The sequence below is a fragment of the Manis pentadactyla genome, chromosome 11 (genome assembly GCF_030020395.1).
Source record: "Manis pentadactyla isolate mManPen7 chromosome 11, mManPen7.hap1, whole genome shotgun sequence".
Taxonomy (NCBI): Eukaryota; Metazoa; Chordata; class Mammalia; order Pholidota; family Manidae; genus Manis; species Manis pentadactyla.
The window spans coordinates 75,790,599-75,809,409 of NC_080029.1; the positions used below are offsets into that span (position 1 = coordinate 75,790,599).

General features: G+C 51.9%; 2 protein-coding genes across 5 annotated transcripts; both read right to left on the reverse strand.

Annotated features, from left to right (window-relative positions):
* Positions 1 to 4: 4 nt before the first annotated feature.
* On the reverse strand, positions 5 to 7,868 carry REM2 (RRAD and GEM like GTPase 2). Of its 4 annotated transcripts, none has more exons than XM_036884596.2 (5): positions 7,504 to 7,868; positions 2,102 to 2,440; positions 1,781 to 1,854; positions 867 to 1,074; positions 5 to 506 (listed from the first exon to the last, which is right to left on the reverse strand). In XM_036884596.2, exons 1-5 carry the CDS (start codon positions 7,532 to 7,534, stop codon positions 211 to 213), a joined length of 948 nt encoding a protein of 315 aa, XP_036740491.2. In that variant the 5' UTR covers positions 7,535 to 7,868; the 3' UTR covers positions 5 to 210. The 4 variants fall into 4 exon arrangements, with proteins under 4 accessions (XP_036740491.2, XP_057344583.1, XP_057344585.1 ...); XM_057488600.1 differs by having other exon boundaries at positions 6,500 to 7,868; XM_057488602.1 differs by lacking the exon at positions 7,504 to 7,868 and adding an exon at positions 4,392 to 6,492.
* Positions 7,869 to 8,010: 142 nt separating this feature from the next.
* Positions 8,011 to 13,794, reverse strand: LRP10 (LDL receptor related protein 10). Its single transcript, XM_036884591.2, has 7 exons — positions 13,227 to 13,794; positions 12,784 to 12,828; positions 12,153 to 12,288; positions 10,837 to 11,027; positions 9,702 to 10,719; positions 9,230 to 9,359; positions 8,011 to 9,098 (listed from the first exon to the last, which is right to left on the reverse strand). The coding sequence occupies exons 1-7, from the start codon at positions 13,375 to 13,377 to the stop codon at positions 8,514 to 8,516; spliced, it is 2,256 nt and encodes a 751-aa protein (XP_036740486.2). The 5' UTR covers positions 13,378 to 13,794; the 3' UTR covers positions 8,011 to 8,513.
* Positions 13,795 to 18,811: the final 5,017 nt, after the last annotated feature.

The window sequence follows — 18,811 nt, forward strand, 5'->3', positions numbered from 1 at the left end:
CGCCTCCTTGGCGGGCTCCGGGGCAGTAGGTGTCTCCGTGGGGGCCGGGGCCCTGCCCCCTAGGTCACACCAGGGCGTCCTGGGAGTTTTTGGTTTGGTTTCCTAGACTGTCTTCACAAAGGAAGCCGGACATGGGGCAGGGAGCGGGCGAGGGGACGAGCCGAGGGCTCGGTGACCATGGCGACCCGCGGTGACCATGGAGACTGCGGCTCAGAGCACGGAGAGGTCGTGACACGACCTGGAACGCTGCTTGAAGAACTTGGCGTTGCGCGGCACCAAGTGGGCAAGGAAGCGCTTGGCCTTCTTGGTGAGGCTCTCGCGGCGCGCAGGCGGCGCGGGGCCCTGGGGATTACCCCACTCGTGCCGCGGACCTCCCGGACAGCTCCGGCCCCGCCGCAGCCGGATCTGGCGCACCGCGCCCTCGAAAAGCTCCCGCGTGTTGTGGTGTAGCGCGGCAGACGTCTCGATATGCTTGCAGCTCAGTGTCCCTGCCAGGTGGCGGCCCTCTGCAGGAAGAGACCAGCTCAGGCGCCTGCCGGGCTGCACTGGGTCCCCGTAGGGCAAGGGTGGGCTGGGAGGTCCCAGCTCTGCTGTGGAAAGGGACTGGGGCAAGCGAATCTTGCAAACTTAGAGAACAAGGCAGGGGTCATGCGGTGGTGATGCGGGGCAGAAAAGGGCCATGGAGCACAGGGTAGGCGGAGGGAAGAGAAGAATTTTCCGGTTCTAGGTGTGGTCACTGACAGTCCTACCTTAGCCTGGGGCTAAATGCAATTGAGTTTGGGCACCCTTCTTAAGGTTAAAGGACCTTTTGAAAAAGCGGTGACTCCTCTGAGATTGCAAGTATGGATAAGATTCAGGATACCCACCCTCCAGTGAGACCTCCCGGGAGCGGACCAAGTCACTCTTGTTTCCAACGAGGATGACAGGCAGGTCGTGGTGGGGCCTCCCAGCCCGGAGCCGAAGTAGGGTCTCTGGAACTTTGGAGAAGCTTCGACGGTCGGTGACTGAGAAGACGATGAGAAAGGCATCCCCGGTCTGAAGGCAGTGGTCCCTCAGCAACCCCCCTGCATCACCCTGCAGATGGGCAGAGAGTGGAGCAATGACAGGGCTGGAGGCATGGGAGAACCTGTCCAGCACCTACATTTTAAGGATGAGGAATCAGGTTGTGAGGGAGAAGCCACCTGCTTAGGACAGCAGACCTAGTTAATGGCACAACTCCATACAAAGTGTGATTATGGAGGAGGGAGAAGTTTGTAATGTGAGCCCGACAGGGGAGAATTGGGGACATAGGATTCTCGAGTAGGATCCTACTTTCCTCTGTTTAAATTCTTAATTTAAAAATGAATGCTAATCAAATGTATCTCTCTTCTCCACATAGTAACCATTTTTGTCCAAATATTCACAAGTCCTCACTATTTTTTCCTTTCCTGCTATTCCAGAGCCCCGAGCTCTTATCTTATCAGCTCATACTCTTCCAGGCTGAAAAATACATAGATGGGGTAAATTTCAGGGTGTTCACCCTGGCTTGCAGCTGCAGGGTTTGTCAAATTTAGATTTTAGTTTTCCTCTGGGTCAGAAGATCCTAGAAAGAGAGCAACTCTCAGTTCCCTCGTGTGCACAATGGTGTGGGCCTTTGCTCTCTGAGATGATCCCTAGGGAAGGTCAGGTTCCAGTACCTGTTGCAACCAGGGCTGCAGTGCCACCAGCCTCCAGCCAGACTCTGCCCCTCCCCAGCTCTCCCAGGTTTATCACCTGCTTGCAGCCACATCTTAGTTCTCACCTGTTCCCAGATGTCATAAACAACTAGAGTCACTTCCTCCTTATCCACCATGATGCGTCTCTCATAGGTGTCCTCTGTTGGGAAATAAGGACAGGGAATATGGAGCCTGTTAGGACACTCCCTAATACTGTGAGACCTGGTAACCAGAGATGCCTTAGATCCCAGCATCAGGGAACACCCTCCAGGGAGGTTGCCACAGAAAGCACTGGAGCACCTTCTTTTAGGTTCTGGCTTCTGGGGGCTGCTCATGCCTTGAGCTCTACCATCCCTGACTAGGGCTCCAGAGGTGCCCTCAAGCTTTGCACGGCTCCCCACAAATACCTGGGTTCTCCGGCTCATGGGCACTGTCTCCCTGAAGACTGCCGAAGGTGCCTGCTAGGGTGCTCTTGCCCACACCGCTCTCCCCCACCAGCATGACCTTGAAGATGCCATCCTTTTGGGTGGGGGCTGCCTCCCCCGAGCCCAAGGAGTCAGAGGAGCCAGAGGATGAGGCTTGAGGTGGCCAGTCAAGTTCATCTACAGCCTGGGCCCGCCGCAGCTGGTGTTTGTAGGGGACAGGCATACTGCCTCTTCTTCTGGGGGCTCCTGGGGCAGGGGGTGGCTCACCCCGTTCCAACCCTGCCAGCAGTTTCTCTGGCTTCAGCAGTGTGGCATCTGTTTCTGGGAGTCAAAGAGAAGGAAGCTATGAGTGGAATATGCCTAGCCATCTGCAGAGGGCTCAGTCCTGGCTGTTCAGACTTCAGAAGCCCAGTCTATGACCATGACCCAGAGTAGCTGAGAATCATTGGTTTTACACTGAGCTCCCCTTGAAGCCTTAACTGGTGGGATGCCAACGAGCTCACCTGAAGGCTTGCCAATGTGGTTCCAGCCATAACCTGTTCAAAACATGCCCCATGCAGGGGTGGTACCTGTGCACAGGCTCACACACCCACTCACATTTCACACTGATATACAGGCACACCCCCAGACTAGGCCTCTGGCCTTGGGGTCTGCCCCTCCTTTCACCAAGAGGCCCTGTTCCCTGCTGCTTTGTGCCCTGGTAATCCCCGTAATGGGAGGGGCCTGGGCACTGAGAAACTGAAGCTGCTGCCCAGGTTCTGGGGGCTGGGTACTAGTAGAGTCAAAAACTTTGTGGGGATCCTGTCCCCAGAGAAGGGCCTTTGCTCTGAGAGAGGTGTGTATGGGGTCTTCTTGGATGTGTGAGGGGCTGCCTCTTCCTGTAGCCCTGTAGGTGAGCATTCCCCAGTGCACGGCTGTATGAGATTCCAGAATGCCTGACTGTCCCTGGGAGTCCCAGAGAATATTGTGTTCTGGTTAGGTAGAGGAAGAGATGGAGAGAGCCGAGCAGGGAGCACGAGAGGGAGGGTAACAATGCTTGGGTCAGGGTTAAGTGGAGGAGGAATGACAGACACAACAAAGGGGGATGGAGAGAGGCTGCAAATAGCTCAGGATCAATACTTGGCTGGCAGCCAGGGCCTCCAGGAGCCAGAGAAACCCTTAAAACTGGTCCCCAGCGTAGCCCCTAGCTTGTGATTTCCAGGCTCTGGCTGCCCCTTCCCTTTCCTCCTTCCCTCCTGTCTGTCTCAGCTTCTTGGGAATGAGGCTGACCTAGGGGCTAAGCACCAGTTTGCCCAGCAGAGCCCTGGAAGTGATGGGGGAGGGGTGTTCAGGCAGTAAGACCATCCCCCCAAGCCAGGCCCCCAGCCCAGCCCCACTCCTACTGTGAGCCAGAGGCTTCCCTACTTCCAGGGTCGCTCTTCCCGTCTTGCTTTTTGGGTTTGAGCTCCTTCAACCCCTAGTTCTGATCTGCCTACCAAAGCTGAAGCTTCCACCCTCATGGTTTCAGCCAGAACCTGCTCAACTCAGTCCTCACCTGGTGTGGGTGTCCCTGGAGGGCAGGCCTGATGGCTGCCGGCGGGGCAGAGCGCTGTGGTTTCTGTGTCTGTGTCCATGTCAGTGTCGAGGTCCGTGTGCATCAGTATGCGTGTGTGTGTGCAGCCGGGAGGCTAGCAGCACCCGCTCCCTCAGCATCACTGTCAGCTTTTCTCTTTAAATACCACCCTCCCGTGCCCTCCCCCCAGACACCTGGAGAAATTGTCCCGCCCCCTAATGAAGTCACACATGCTAATGAGGAGTGATGTCAGCGGGATTCCCTCCTTTTTGCCCCCCCTTCCTTTGCGTAGCTTCCCTTTGGGAACACAGAGACTGCCGATTGTGGTTAGGAACGGAACAAAGTCAGAGGGGTAGAAGAGATAGGGGTTCAAATAAGTGTGGCAAGGGATCAGTGGGTAAAGGAGCTGAGGATGGCTGGAGGGAAGGACCCAGGAACTGGGAGGTCTTTCTCCAGGAGCCAGAACTATGCATCATTTGTTTCTGTATTCTCAGCTCCTACCCCAGTGTACAGCCCAGAGTTGGTGTTCATTGGCTAAGTAGAGGAGGTTGAGGCAGAAACCAATAGAGATGCAGGGACAGGGGACAGCCACCCTGTCACAAATTTCCCTGCCTCTCTCCTTCCCCATTCCACTCATTCTGGGCCAAGAACCACAGAAGTACTCATTTCCCAGCATGACCACTAGGCAGATGGGGGTTTTGAGGAAGGAGAAATGGCTACCTTGTTTGTGCAGCTCCAATTGGTTGCTAGGTTCAGGTTGGTGCAAACCATGGTCCAGTCCAGTTCCCCTACCCCATGCATTGTCACCTTCCCTTTGTTCCCTCTTCACCAGGCCCACCAACTCGTGTTTATCAGAGAAGGAAAAAAGGGAGAGATGAGAGCTAGCCTTCTAGGAAAAGTTCCCAGTCCCAAGTTGGGGGTGAGGAGTGGCAGCCCCCCTCCCAAGCTCTCTGGGGCCACAGCCAGGACTGCAGACCACACAGGGTGCACACAACCATGTCTACCTCTTTGTGGGAAGCCGGGGTGTCATGTCCCCTTTACTGTGTTCCCTTCAGGTTCCCACACTCATCTTCCTTACTGCCACCCTCAAGCACCCAAGGAAATTCTGATTTCCTAGCCCCTTCTCTCCTTTTTTGTCAGGCACTGTGCTGGGAACCTTCCTGTATTATCTCCTTTCATTCTCATGACCCTAAGGTGCAGAATGGAGGGTGGGTAGCCTGGGCCCAAATCAATCAAAGCAGCTGGGAAATGGAAACATTAGGATTCCCACCCAGATCTTTCCAATGCCAAAGACTGTTTTTCATCTTTACATTATTGCTGCCTTGTCTCCTATTATTGGGAACAGTCTATTATATAATCTTCAGTGGACTTTTTCAATCAAAGAGGTAGATAATAATCTTAGGACTAATGTGCAGTGACATTTCACTTATTTGGAGGTCAACTACAGGGCACATCGTGGGGTTAATGGGGCACAAGAGACTCCTGAGCAGCTATGATACTCATATGCATTACTCACTGGATAGGCTCTCCAGTCCTCAATCATGGCCCACTTGTCCTTAATTTATTTACAATAAGTCCATGTATGTTCCTGTTCTCATACAGAGTAGAAGCACATCTAGAGCAGGTGTCCCCTGATGTCTGCTAGCAAGGCAAGCAACACCACAGTTGTTTTTTAATAGTTGCAAGCATTTAAAAAGTGGTCTAGGGTCATTTGGCAACAAGATAGCTAGCTTCCCTGATACTGTTACAGCTTCTGAAACCACTGCTACAGAGAAGCCATTGGGTTCTAGGAATGTTCCTCAGCTATACAGAAATATTTATTTTTCAGCTGTACTGAAGATGGGTGTAATGTCTGGAATCATTTATTTCCAAAATGAGTTTTCAAAAAAGTTCTAAATTATGAAGGGGTGAACTTTATGTATCTGAAAAAACTCAGGTGGTTATTCATTTCTATGATACCAGGTAAGAGTGGGTCAGGAGTGGCAGGCCCCAGCAAGGATTCTTCACCATGTCTTCTGCTTCTCCTCAGGCTTGCCTGGCTTCCACCTTGCATCACCATCTCTCTAGTCCCACTACTAAGAGGCTACACATAGTAGCCCACACCCAGGAATGGGAGGTCCTGATGAATAGTGGACAAGGGTGAGATTTGGAGCCGGACATATGCAGGTTTAAATCTGCCTCTCAGTAGAGACTGGGCCTCTGAAGCTGCTCCTGACCCTTCAATTGGGGTTATGATGCCTATGACTCAGCCATATGAAAAAGTTACCTACATATGGAAAAAGATCTGGCACTCAGCAGGTTGCCCAACTATTTGGGGTTCTCACAGCCTCAGACTACGAGACTAGGGGTCCCTCTCTCTTCCCAATGGGCCTGGAGCTTGGTTCAGGCTGATTCTGCTCCCTCAGGACCGAATTCTAGTATCTGCTGTTACCTCGGATTCCTAGCCTGATCCCCATCTCATGCTGAGAGCACCTCCCTCCTCCCCACTGAAAGCCTTGATACTGATACTGGGCACCTTGGATTGTAGTCTCTCTCTTGAGAGGATCTGAAATCGCCTCATTTCTTTTTCCTTAGACCTTGGTGAAAATAAACTTGGGTGATGCTCCTCAAAGCCCCATCTCTTCTGGGTAGGACCCTCTGTCTTAGTTTCCCCATTCTGCCTCTACAAGACCACTCCTCTTTCCCCACCAACCTGGGGCTTCATTGATAAAAACAGTGTTAAGCTTTGCACATCCTGGAGCACACACTGAGCACCTAGAGAGGCTTCTTTCAAGCCTACAAATCTATACACCCAGGCCTTCCCAGTCAATCTATATGCCCAGTCCTACCCTCAAGTCCTCCCTTCAGGTGTCTGAAGCATTCCACCAGGAGCATTCTTCTACCTTAAATCTTTGTCCACTTTCAAATTATAAATACCCCAGGCAATAAAAGGCCTGGAGCAGGATGGCGGATGAGGCTATAAGACTGAAGGTTTCTGTGTGGCTATAGGGGAAGAGAGAAGCAAGGAAGAGAACAGAGATCAGGTGATAGAGAGGCACAGGATGGGGAAGCAACAGTCCTGCTTCACTGTTTTCACTGGGCCTGGCGCTAGTGGGACCCAGGGATTGTCTACCCTTGGGAGGACCCAACGGGAAACCAGTAAGCAAGGATAGGATCTCTGGAGTCCCCTCCCTAATCTCTGGAGAGGGTCTGCAGTGAAAGGAGCTTGAGACTTTTCTGAGCCAAGATACCAGGGGCCCAGGACTGTACCACATCCCCTCTGCCACTTCAGTAGGCTCTCGCCTGCTGGGATGGACCCATTATGCAGTTAGTGCTGGGAGTAAGGAGGCCGACAGGGTGTCATCAACAGGCCCCTCCACCAGACGGTTGTGGATAGACCAGGCCAGGAAAGAAGAGTAAGAGTGGGCCTCAGGGGAGCCCATTTTCTGACTCTGTTAGAGAATGCCTCAGCTCTGCTCCTGGGATATCACCCCCACCCCCACAGGCTCCTTTTGTATCCCTTGTCCCATCTGCAAACTCTGGGACAGCTTCTGTCACCTTGCTTACTAGAAGCCAGGTCCCAACATTTCTTAAACCATTCCCTCTTCCACCACCCTCTCCAACTCTTCAGTTCTGGCCACTGCTTATGCTCCTGCCTTTTCTCAGGAGATGCAGGGCCCAGCCTACTGCCCCAGCCTTCATGTGGGCTTAAGTTTGCTTATCCTGTGGACTCACCCTGGCTAGAATTCACAACTCTATTCCAACTACTGAAAGCATTCTTTAGAACCTAGTTTGGGCCCTCTTCCAGGAAGACCTCTTGGATTTGGCCAAGGTGATGCCAGCGTCTCCATACCCTGAATGTTAGTGATTTTTCCTTGACTCATCTTTGCCAGCTTTGAGGCATCCTGAGAGTTCTGTCCTCTTGCTGAGGACAGACTGAGTGTGCCTGGTGGGGACAGAGGGTGGAGAGAGGAGTCATGCCTCCTGAGTTCCACTAGGGACAATCTGCTCCTGTGATCTCTGCTCTGGAATACTCTATAAATGGGAACCTTCCCAGCTATAGGGCCCAGCTGGCTTACCACACTTCCGGCCTGGCAGTAAGGAAACTCGGTGGTCACCCCTGGTGTCAATCACTGTAGAGCTGAGCTGAAGGTGGAGATGGTTTGTCCTTAGAGGTTCTAGAACTTTCTTACCTTCTGCGTGGTATGCAAGTCAAGGGTGTGTGGTTAGAAGACCAACAGGAAGAGAGCAGGAGTGGAGAGCATAGTGAAGGCCTTCATGGGAGGAGTGAGGTGAGGTGAGCATAAACTGAGATGGGTAGAGAGGCAGGGCTCAGGCTCACAGCTCATTTACAAAAATCTTGCATTCTGATTCCTTTATTTTCAACCTTGACTTCCTGGGCAATGACCTAGCTATGGGAAAAAATGCATTTGTTGTGCTCTTTTTATCGGCAGGTCCTTGAGGAAGGATCACAGTTGACAAAACCTGAGGCCCTGCCCAAATCCTCTCCTTTGGGGCTGGATGTCCCCAGCCAGTTGGCATTCTGGTGCTTAAGGCCACTCTTGGGTGGGGATCTGGCAAGGATGGAGTGTCCAGGCCTATGAGCCTTTAAAAACTTAACTTTTTCAAAACAACCACCCAAATGGTGGTGGTGGTGGAGAGGGTACTAGTAGGTAGAGGCTCTGGCCATGTGCAGAGGAGCTCTGTGTGCACCCTCTCCCTGCCTGAGGGACACCTAACTTTATAGCAGGTACAGAGTCAGTGGGAGGGCCAGGGAGGGTAGTGGTGGAAGGGAAGCTGACCTTCCTAAAGGGTTGCTGTTAGCTGTTACTGTGACTACAGCCCCCAGGAAAGCCAGGTCACCTAGGCAAGCAGCGGCTCATCCTCTGCTTCGATCACCCAGATCCCTGGCTCAGCCAGTGGTACCAGCAACACATCATCCTCATCCTCTGGGGACGGGACTGTTGTGGGTCCAGCTGGGGTCCGGGGTGGCCCTGGGGTCCGAAGGCTGGGCAGAAGGCGGCCTCGCAGGACCTGCACCACTCCAGACAGCAGTGATGGCTCCACAGATGCTGAGGGCAGTGGCCCCAGGGTCTCCAGGACAATAGGAAGGGCCGGAGACATGCTGGCAGACGGGAGGGGAGCCTTGACAGGCAATGGGGGTGCCTGTTCCCCGTCCTGCCCACCCACTGCTCCACCCTCGCAGGCTGGGCCTGTGCTGTCATCTAGGGCCTCAAGGGGAGCAGCAGAAGGTGTGACCTGGGATCTGGTCTCAGGGGTCCGGGCTGGGGGGTTGGTCCGAGGAAGCAGGCCCCAGCGGCGGAGACGGCGCACCAGGCGGCGCACAGAGCGGCCCCGCTGGCGGCGACGGGCTCCTGAAGCACCCCCTGGAGTCATATCTTGGCGTAAGATCTGCAGCAGAGAACGCAGGTTGCCCAGCACTGAGTTCTGCAAGGGAAGGAGGCCGACATCAGAGTCAAAGGGGTGGGGAGGGCCAGAGGCATGGAAGAGGAAGAGCACAGTGCAGGGCCACAGCGGTGCTGGAGCAGGAGGTGCTAGGGTTGGGGAAGGTGACTTACATCATTCGGGTTCTCTGTAGGGAAGTCCTCTACAGGCGGGATGGCACCCTGGGCAATGAGCTGCCCATAGGAGGGAGGGGCCTGCTGTTGTACGATCTCAGCCTCCATCCGGGAGAGGGGGGCAAAGATACTGGAAGGAATGTGGGCCGTCAGTTATAGGTGGTCTGAGCAGCCTGTCACAGCCTTGGCAGGCTTCTTCCCTCCACACCCAGGCCAGGACAACTGGAGCTGTAACTTCCCCAAAAGTCATCTGAGGTCCCCTTCTTCCCTGAGATTGCTTTCAGGATCTAGACTTGTCGTTCCCTCAGAGGAGCACCCCTGTCCCTGAAGCTGGACAACCCCAGGAGCCAACCTATAAGCTGGTCACTGGAACCTGTCCCTAATGTGGGCACTCTCATGGTCTCCTGGGGCTTTGTGTCACTGTCCCACACTGGGCCCCCACTTGTCTACAGTCAGCTGCACTCTCACTGACCTGTACTCCTGGGTCCGAATGGCATACAGCTTGCAGGTGCAGCCCAGGGCGATGACCAGCAGCAAGCCGCAAACTAGGCTGCCAATGACTGCAGCTGTAATGACCTTGCGGGGCAGGGCATAGGAGCAGTCCCATTCATCGCTGCCATCAGCACAGTCTGGCTGCCCATCGCACACCCATGTCTCATATACACACTTTTCGTCTCGGCATCGGAAGTTGCCAGGCTGACAGTGCCGGCAGCGTCTCTCGTCTGCTCCATCAGCACAGAAGGTCTGGTAGTTGCAGCGGTCAGCAGGCAGGTAGCAGGCTGTGGCACCAGGGGTGCTGGCAGCCCCACAGGGGTAATGTCCGGGTGGGCAGGTGGGGCAGTCTTCCTCGTCTGTGCCATCGGCGCAGTCCCATGAGCCATCGCAGCGCTGTGCCTCACTGTAGCAGCGCTCACCTAGGCCCTCACTAGCCCCCAGGCCAGAGCCTAAGCCACAGGGTCGGTCCCAAGGCAGGCAGTACCCCCGCACATGGTATGTGGCATTGAAGCCCCGACCACTGCTCCAAGCAACTGTGTGGTAGGCCACAATGGCTTGGCCAGACAGTGTCTCCACGGTGACAGCTTTGCCATTGCTAAAGTGGGTGAGACTGCGCAGCAGCCGGGGGGTCTTAGGGGCCTCAGCACCATCATACACATGCACTGCATCTCCATAGCCCAGGTCCAGGGCTGTGAAGCGCACTGCCAGGCGACGGCTGTCATGGGGGTCTAGCAGCCAGAGGCAGGACTGGGGGTGGGAGACTGAGGCCACATGTGAGTATCCAGGGGAGGAGAAGATCCCATAGAAGTCTTGCAAGGTGTGATTGCAGGGTGGGGTGGGGACAGGGGCTGGGGTCAGGTCAGGGAAGGGGTCTGAGCCACAACCTGCCTCATCAGAGCCATCACCACAGGCATTGATTCCGTCGCAGCGCTGGGCCAAGGACACACAGCGATGGTTTAGGCACTGGAACTCTTCCTGCAGGCACATCAGCCAATCTGCAGAGGCACCACGGAGAGGGGCTGTGAAGCACCAGAGCTGGTGGGAGCTCCCCTCCTCCCTGGGGCCTCTACTGCCTGTGCTAACAGCCCCATGGACATCTTGGGACAGCCCACCTTGGCTGTAGGAGAGCAGGAAGCCCTGGCCCATGGGTGCTCTGGCCCCAGCATAGCTGTAGGTGATGGTGACGTTGCCTCCAGGCAACTGCAGAGGGCTGGCAGGGGCCTGGCACAAGGAGATCTGTGGCTGGAGTGGGGAGCCCAGGATTAAGCGCTCTGAGCCACAGGCCAGGTGCAGTTTTTGGAACCTACATGGGTGGAGGAAAGCAGAACATGAGATACTCTTGACCACTGCTGTTTTCTTCCTCCCACAGTGCTGTCAGTCTCTACCCTGAGAAGCAAAAACACCTGCCTATCTACAAGCCAAATAAATACCCAAATGAAAACTCAGCCAAATTCCTTTGTAGCAATGGCAACAGTCTTAACAGAGGACTGTGACACTGAGAGACCATGGGATACATGCTAGAGCCCCTTGGAAAAACCAACTTGTCTTCTGGGACTGTGTTAAGAACAGATGGGTCTATAGCATCTTACTACACTGATGGACAGTGACTGTAATGGGGTATGTGGTGGGGACTTGATAATGGGGGGAGTCTAGTAACCATAATGTTGCTCATGTAATTGTATATTAATGACACCAAAAAAATAAATAAATGAAAAATTAAATTAAATTAAAAAAAAAGAACAGATGGGTCACTTTCCAGTTGCTGTAGCACTGTCACCCACGTATAGTGCTAGCATTAACTGGCAATTACCACACAGTTTGGGGGACCAGAACTCACCAGCCCCTCCCAGTGGTGAGACCTGAGATCACCATGGCATTCTGATCCCTCTGGCCAGCAGCCTCTCCCCAGATTGCCCTTTTCTTTTCACCTGCCCTTTTCTGGGTAAATTCACAGGAAGTAAACTGGGTGAACAAATAGGCTGGTATTTAGCATGGCAAACCTGATGGCTCAAGGTCAGAGGAGCTGGGGGAGACTTGGACTGTTTAAGAGATTTGGGGATGCAGAGGACGGTTCTAAGCTGATTATGGAATAACTCTGAATACCGGAAAAGGATGAGCAATGGATTGAAGGACTCTTCAGAGCTGCCACATCGGAGGTCAAGGACTATTGGGCTATTGTATCTAGAGTGACTGTGGTCCTTCCGACATGACCAAGACCCAAGCTAGGCATCCAACCCAAGCCCAGCTGCGAGGCACCGTATTCACCGTGTCTGGCCCGGAACAAGTCAGGCTTTTAGCGCAGACTAGGCCAAATCAAATTCTACTCTTCCTCCTATTGACAGGGATGGAATTCCATGGAGCCAAGCCGTGATCTCTGAAGGTTTCTACATGGGTTAGGGAGAAGGGAACAGTGTCTTGTGCTTCTCACCTGATCGTTACAGTCTGCTCCTTGCTGCCCAGGATGAGCCAGGTGCAGTTGGCAGGGGAGATGCGGCTTTCCCGTCCTATGGGCCTCTGTAAGGTACCCTGCACTTCCAACAGCACTGCTGGGGGATCCTCACAGGCTGGAAACAGAGGAAGGTAGGGACACTGGTCAAGAGCCTGTTACTGTCCCATTCCTCCTCAGGCTTGAGGTGTTCAAGGCCCTGGGCTCTTCGAGAAGGAGCAGAGAAACTCCCAGTCTCCAACCACACACACTCTGGAGTCAAAATCCTCAGTCTGCCCCCTCCTCCCCACATTATCATAGCTTTACCTTAAGTATCAACACCACAAACAATTTGAGGTCTGCTTTATGCCAGCCACTAGGCCAGGAAGAGCAGGAAATACTATCTCGGCTCGGGAGATCAAGCATGGATATTTGGCAAAAACAAAACAGTACCTAACTACCAGATAAGGGCTCACACTGGGTCTCAGATTCTCCATCTGTAGAGTGTGGATGATCTCCACCTGAAACTATGGTAGGTACCAGAGGAATTCAGGGAAGAGAGAGAAACGTCTGGGGTCTCCCCTCGTTACCAAGCCCGGCCCCCCCTACCCGGCTCAGGGCACCCTCTGCTCACCCACATTTGGGAAAATGATCCGGTCTGGATGGGCCAGAGCGCCTCCTAGAGGAAGAGGGAGAAAAGCACAGGAGAGTGAGTCACCCTTGAGTTTTCTTCACCTGAGCAACTCAAGAAGGGAGCCATCTGGGACTTCCGGGTAGTTATGGGAAGGGGTGGTGAAGCTGGGGAGGCTGCGGCGAGTGACCTCCAGGAAAAGTGCGGCAGCACGACCTGTAGGGTGGGTACGGTGATCTAGGGAAGTCAGAGAGAGGATGAGGGCCGAGGGGAGCGGCTGGAGCCTGCCCGCGGTTTGGGCGGGCAGCGCCATGTGCGGCAGCAGGGACTGGGGGGCTTGGGCAGGTAGGGTGAGGGGCCGCGCAGGAAGGGAGCTAGGGCGCCTGGGCTGGGTGACAGCCTTGGGGGTGGGGTGTTGGGTGAGTAGTCCCGTTTCGGTTTCTTACCCAGAAGGAGGAGGAGGAGGATGGTCGGCAGCATCCTGAGCAGTCTGGAGGTGCAGGAAGAGTCCCAGAGTTTATGCCGTCTATTCCGTGAGGAGGCGGTGCCGCTCCGGGCGTCCAGGCTCCCAGAGCCGCCTCCCCGAGGGGGCTCCATGGCCCGGTCTCCTCGACCGGTGCTCTGGATGCCAGGGCTGGGGTGGGAGAGGCGGCGGCAGCCGGGGCGCAGGGGCGGTGCCTCTCGCCAACTTCGGAGTTGTTTTCCCCGGCCGCTGCCGCGCAGTCTTCCCGATGCCGGCTCCCGAAGCTCTGGGAGTCGGCTCGAGGCCTGGCTCTGGGGCGCGCCCTCGCAGGGAGCCCGCCCGCAGGCCGCGAGGGCCCCTGTCCAGGCCTGGCTGCCACCTGCCGGGGCTTGAGGCCACTTCCTCTTCGGGCCAAACTTTGCCGACTGTCAGCCCTCGGGGCCGGCCCTGGCGCTGCTCAACTTCTCCAGCGCGTCCAGCCGGCAGAACGCGGCAGGGGAGCGGGGGAGGGGAACCTGACGGCCCGTCTCAGCTCCCCGGCCCGCGCCCGGGAGGTACCCCCGCCTGCCCTGGGGTTGGAGGAACCCGGGCGGAGGGAGGGGGCGGAGGACAAGCCTGGCCCCACCCCTGCCAATCAACGCTCGCCCCGCCCACCCGCCTTAACCCCTTTCCAACCCTGCCACGACTTGTCAGCTGGGGCCTGGCGCGGTGCGTAACCTTCGCGTTTAACTCTGCTTTGGTTAGTCCTTTCGCTGTAGCACGGTTGTTACCGGGCACTACTTCTCCCGTAACCGTCATATCTTTCTTTTGTACCCTTAAATTCTTAGTACTTTTCTTGTCTCAGTGTCTGAGATCCGGTGGCACTTTTTGTTGTGAGCCTCTCTTACAGCAATTACCACACGCTGTTAGAACTATTTGTTTACTCCTCTTTTCTGCCCCGCCCTTTCTCTCGCAACTGAAACTTCCTGGAGGTTGGGGCCTACACTGTTTATCTTTGTACTCACTGGGCTTTTCTCCTGCCGAGACACAGTAAGAACTCAGTAAATGGTAAATAAACGAATCAAATATACCTTGGACACTTGCTGACTATGTGACCTTGAGACAATTACTTAACCTCTCTGTGCTTCTCAATTTTAAAATGGCGTTAGTAATAGTGCAACTCCTTCTTAAGTATGTGGTCAACATTTAGGGAGACGTGAAAGTTGAACATCTAGGAAGTGGTACACTCCATACCTGCTAACAGTTTTTATTATTAGTCACAGGAGATGTTTATATTGGCTTGGGGTTACCAATATCCTGTGGCACTGACAGGTAGTATTAATCAACAATAACAATACCAAATGCTTTTTGAGCTTTTCTGACATTTCAGGCACAGATCTAAGCACTTGTCAGGTATTCACTCTTTTAATCCCTCTCCACAGTCTTGTGAGATAGATACTATTGTTCCTTCCAGTTTACAGATGAGGCAACTCTGGCACCAAGAGGGTAAGTATTTTGCCCAAGATCATGGATCTAGATAATGCTAGAACAGGATTTGAACCTAGGCCATCTGGCTTTGGACAGAGTATATATTTGAATCCTTACTGCTCTCTCCTTTCTACAAATGATATGAAACAGTTTTCTATTCATGACATTTGTTGTTGACATCAATTTTTCTGTGTTCAAAACTGAGACATCAACAGAGCCTGGATTCATAACGTTGGCCATAAAAAGATGCTTCTTCCACTTGAATCTTGGTCCCATGCCAAGGGACCTCAATGTGGTGGCCTCTCTGTGCTCCGTACTGTGGCCCTTGGGATTTATGAGGGGTGAATAGAACCCTCAATGTGGGAGGAAGATGTTGAGCAAAAGGAAACAGGGCAGAGTGGTTGGAGAAATTAAAAATTATTAAGTCCGAAAAATAATCGTGGAGTTTTTAGTTCAGTGCTGCCTGTGTTCTCTATGCTGAGTATTTGGTGCGTGCCTGGAACTCTTCAAGACTTCATTTTAGCTTCAAGGAGCTGACAGTCTAGTTGGAAAGAAAAGCTGGCACCTTTTTAAAAAGGGGAGACAGCCATAGGGAGTACCTGGCAGAGTGGACACGTGGGGGAGTGGGGGAATTAGGAAGCAGAAAGTGGGTGATGAGATGGGAAGAGTTAGGGGTGGGGAAAAGAGGAGGAGAAGGAGGGCCCATGGTCTGGGATGCTGCATAAACTGAAACTTGCAAAAAATAAAACCAAGATCTAGGCTGTTGGGAGCAGTCATCATCATCAGAAAGAAACGGCACCAGGGTAGAACAAATTTTTGCTCTGTAAATATTTAATAGAGTGTCCTTCAAGTGCAAGGCACTGTGCTAGACACTGGGGTTAATACTTAAGAGTGAATTCAAGCCAAAAAAGAATAGGAAGAAATTAAAGAGGGCCTATGTGCTTTTAACAAGTTTAAGCTTTAGTAAGTTTAGTGTGTTTAAGTGTCTAGCCCTATATGTCCTAGATCATCAAGTTCATTTAGGAATAGGCCTGTAGAGATGTTCTTGGAAATCTTTGAGGAATTAAGAAAAATAGTGGAAAATGGGCAGATGTTTGGTTTTCAAAATGATAATAGCTAACTTACAGAATACATAGAGTGCCCACCATATGCTAGGCACTATTCTAAGCACTTCACATGTATTATCTTATTTAATCTTCACCACACCTCTAGGAAGTAGGTGATATTTTTGTCCTCCTTTGATAATTGAGGATACTGAGTCATAGATAGGTCAGATAATTTGCTCAAGATTAAACTACTAGCATGTGCAGAATCCAAGGTGCTGTCTGAATGGCTGTGTTCCCTCCAAATTTGTATGTTGATTTCCCAACCCCTAAGATGGTAGTATTAGGAGGTCGGCTTTTGGGAGATGCTTAGGTCATGAGTTAGAGCCCTCAGATGGGGACTAGAGCCTTAAAAAAGAGGCTTCAGAGAGATCTCTCGCCCTTTCAGCCATGCAGGACACGAGGTGCTGGCTGTGAACAAGGAGGATGGCACATACCAGAAGGTGACCAGGCTGGCACCTTGATCTTGGGCTTCTCAGCCTCCAGAGCTGTGAGCAATAAATTTCTGTTGTTTACAAGCTGCCCAGTTGGTGGTGTTTTGTTATAGCAGCCCAAGTGGACTAAGACAGATACCTGGTATGGAAAAGTGGCAGTGCTACTGTAACAAAACCTAAAAAAGCTAGAGTGGCTTTAGAACTGGGTAGACACTGGAAGAGTTTGGCGGTGCCTGATGGAGACAGTTGACATTGCTGGGACCAGACTTAAGAGCGATTCTGGTAAGGGCACTGAAGAGAGGGAAGCTGTCGAGAGACCTCAGGCCTCCTGGAGAATACCTAAGTGATAGTGAACAGAATGCTGGTAGAAATATGAACCATATAGGCCATTCTGACGAGGTCTTAGATGAGGAAATGAGGAACATGTAGAAAAGGAGATTCTTGATAGAAAGTGGCGAAGAGCTTGGTTGAATTGTGTTTGTGTCCTAGTGTTTCGTGGAAGGTAGAATTTGTGAGCAATGAAATTGGATATTTGGCTGAGGAAATTTCTAAGCAAAGTGTTGAAGAAGCAACCTGGTGTCTCTTGAATGCTCATAGTAAAGTGCAGGAGGCGAGAAATGATTTAAAGGTATTAATATTAATGAAAAAGGATGCAGAACTTAAAAATTTGGAAAATTCTTATCACTATTTAACATACTATGTATTTTACTCATCATCATGTTTACTGCCTGCTCCTCTAGTAAGAATGTAAGTTCCATGGAGTCAGAAATCTATTTGTTTACTGGTGTATTTCCAGGGCCAAAAAAATATATGGCACAAAGTAGACACTCATGTATTTTGTTGAATGAATTAAACAATGAGTGACTGCCAATCATACGCATAACATAGATTATACCTTTTAATCCACCCAATTACCCTTTGAATTATTAGCCCCATTTTAAAGATGAGGAAATTGAAGTTCAGGGAAGTTACACAACTTGTTAAGGGTCATCCAACTAGTAAGACATAAAGACTGTATTCAAACCTGGATGGTGTAACCCCAGAGCCCTTGTTCTTGACCACTGTCTGATCCTGCATACTGGAAGGTGGGTTTTAAAAGATTGACAAATTGAGTTAATCTAAAGGAAGGTGATAGGAATAGTGAGGGGTCTCTAGGCCATGTCATATGATAAGCTGTTTATGGAATTACAAAGGCTTTTTGCCTACAGAAATGCTTAACCTAGTGAGGTATTGAATATATGAAAACTAAATCCAAATATTTGAAGAACTGTAGTGAAGAATTTGTTTATTCCGTGCAGTCTGAAGGGCAGAAACTGGAATTAACAGAGCAAATAAAGAAAACCAACCTCCCTACTCAAGGTACAGAAACTGAGGGCATGGTCAGGCTTGGTGACAAGTCTCACTCGTGGACTTCAGGATGGCTTAACTTCCTGGAAGAAAAAGGCAAAGGAGATTCTGGAAACAAGTTGTGTTAGGTGGTAGTATGAGGCCAAAGAAAGTGAAAGCAGAACAAAGGCCTAAGGTCGGAAGAAAGCGGTAACTAGGGCCTTTTAAGAAGAGGTTTCAGTAAATTTCTGTTTTGGGACAGAGATGTAGAAGTTGGGTTTAAAAGAAATGACTGGTGAAGGAATGCAGACAGTTTTTGGAAAACCTTGACTTGAAAGAAAAGGGGAAAATCGTTCAAGACTGCAGTAGTATCCAGGAGAGAGCTTCCAGTATGGGGAAATCTATGTGTGAAGGGAGTGGGGATTGAAGACCCTACCATATGGTTATGGGAGCAAGTTTCCTTCTGCTTTGGAAAGAATGAGACACGGGATTTGGGAAACCCCTTGGAGGTTTGAGAGCACCCCCAACCATGTCCATTTTGGGGCTGTCTGGTGTATTACAAAACTAAATACACCAAGATGGTTTTGAAAATACTTGGTGTATCTTAAATGTTTACAGTTAACAATTGAAAACTCAGCACAAACCAAATAATAATATAATGATATTCACAAAATACCTACAGGAATTTTTTTTTAACTACAAAATGTAAGAACCTTTTAAATGTGAGACTGGGATTAAAGGATTCTCCTGGCCATTGGGTGAGGATGAAATTAGGAGGATGGGTGCAGGTTAGAGGCCCCCACCAAGAGGGTTGGGTGTGATCTCCAAAGGTCTCAGAGAAGTGGTGCAGGAACGTCCCACTCTTAGATAAATGAGTCACAGAAGCCCGCTTACATGAGCCAGAGGGAGTTCTGGCATAGCATCCTGAGGTCCAGAAGTGCAGACCCACCTGGATCCCACGCCCCACCCCTGGATCTCAGAGGACAAGTATCCTGGAGTGATCAATGTCTGAGGCGTCCACAGGGGGGCAGTGTGGCAACTCCGAGGCACTCTGAGGAGCGGGAGCTGAAGGGCCTCCCGTTCTTCCTCCAGCGAGCCCTTTGTCCTACATCCTCCTCACTCTCTCTTCCTTCCCAGAGTTATTTGAAGGCTGCCCACCAACCCCCGCACAGGGACAGCCGACGGAAACGAACTTTTTCCCTCTCTGCAGCTGGAAGACTAAGGCTTGTCATCCTGTC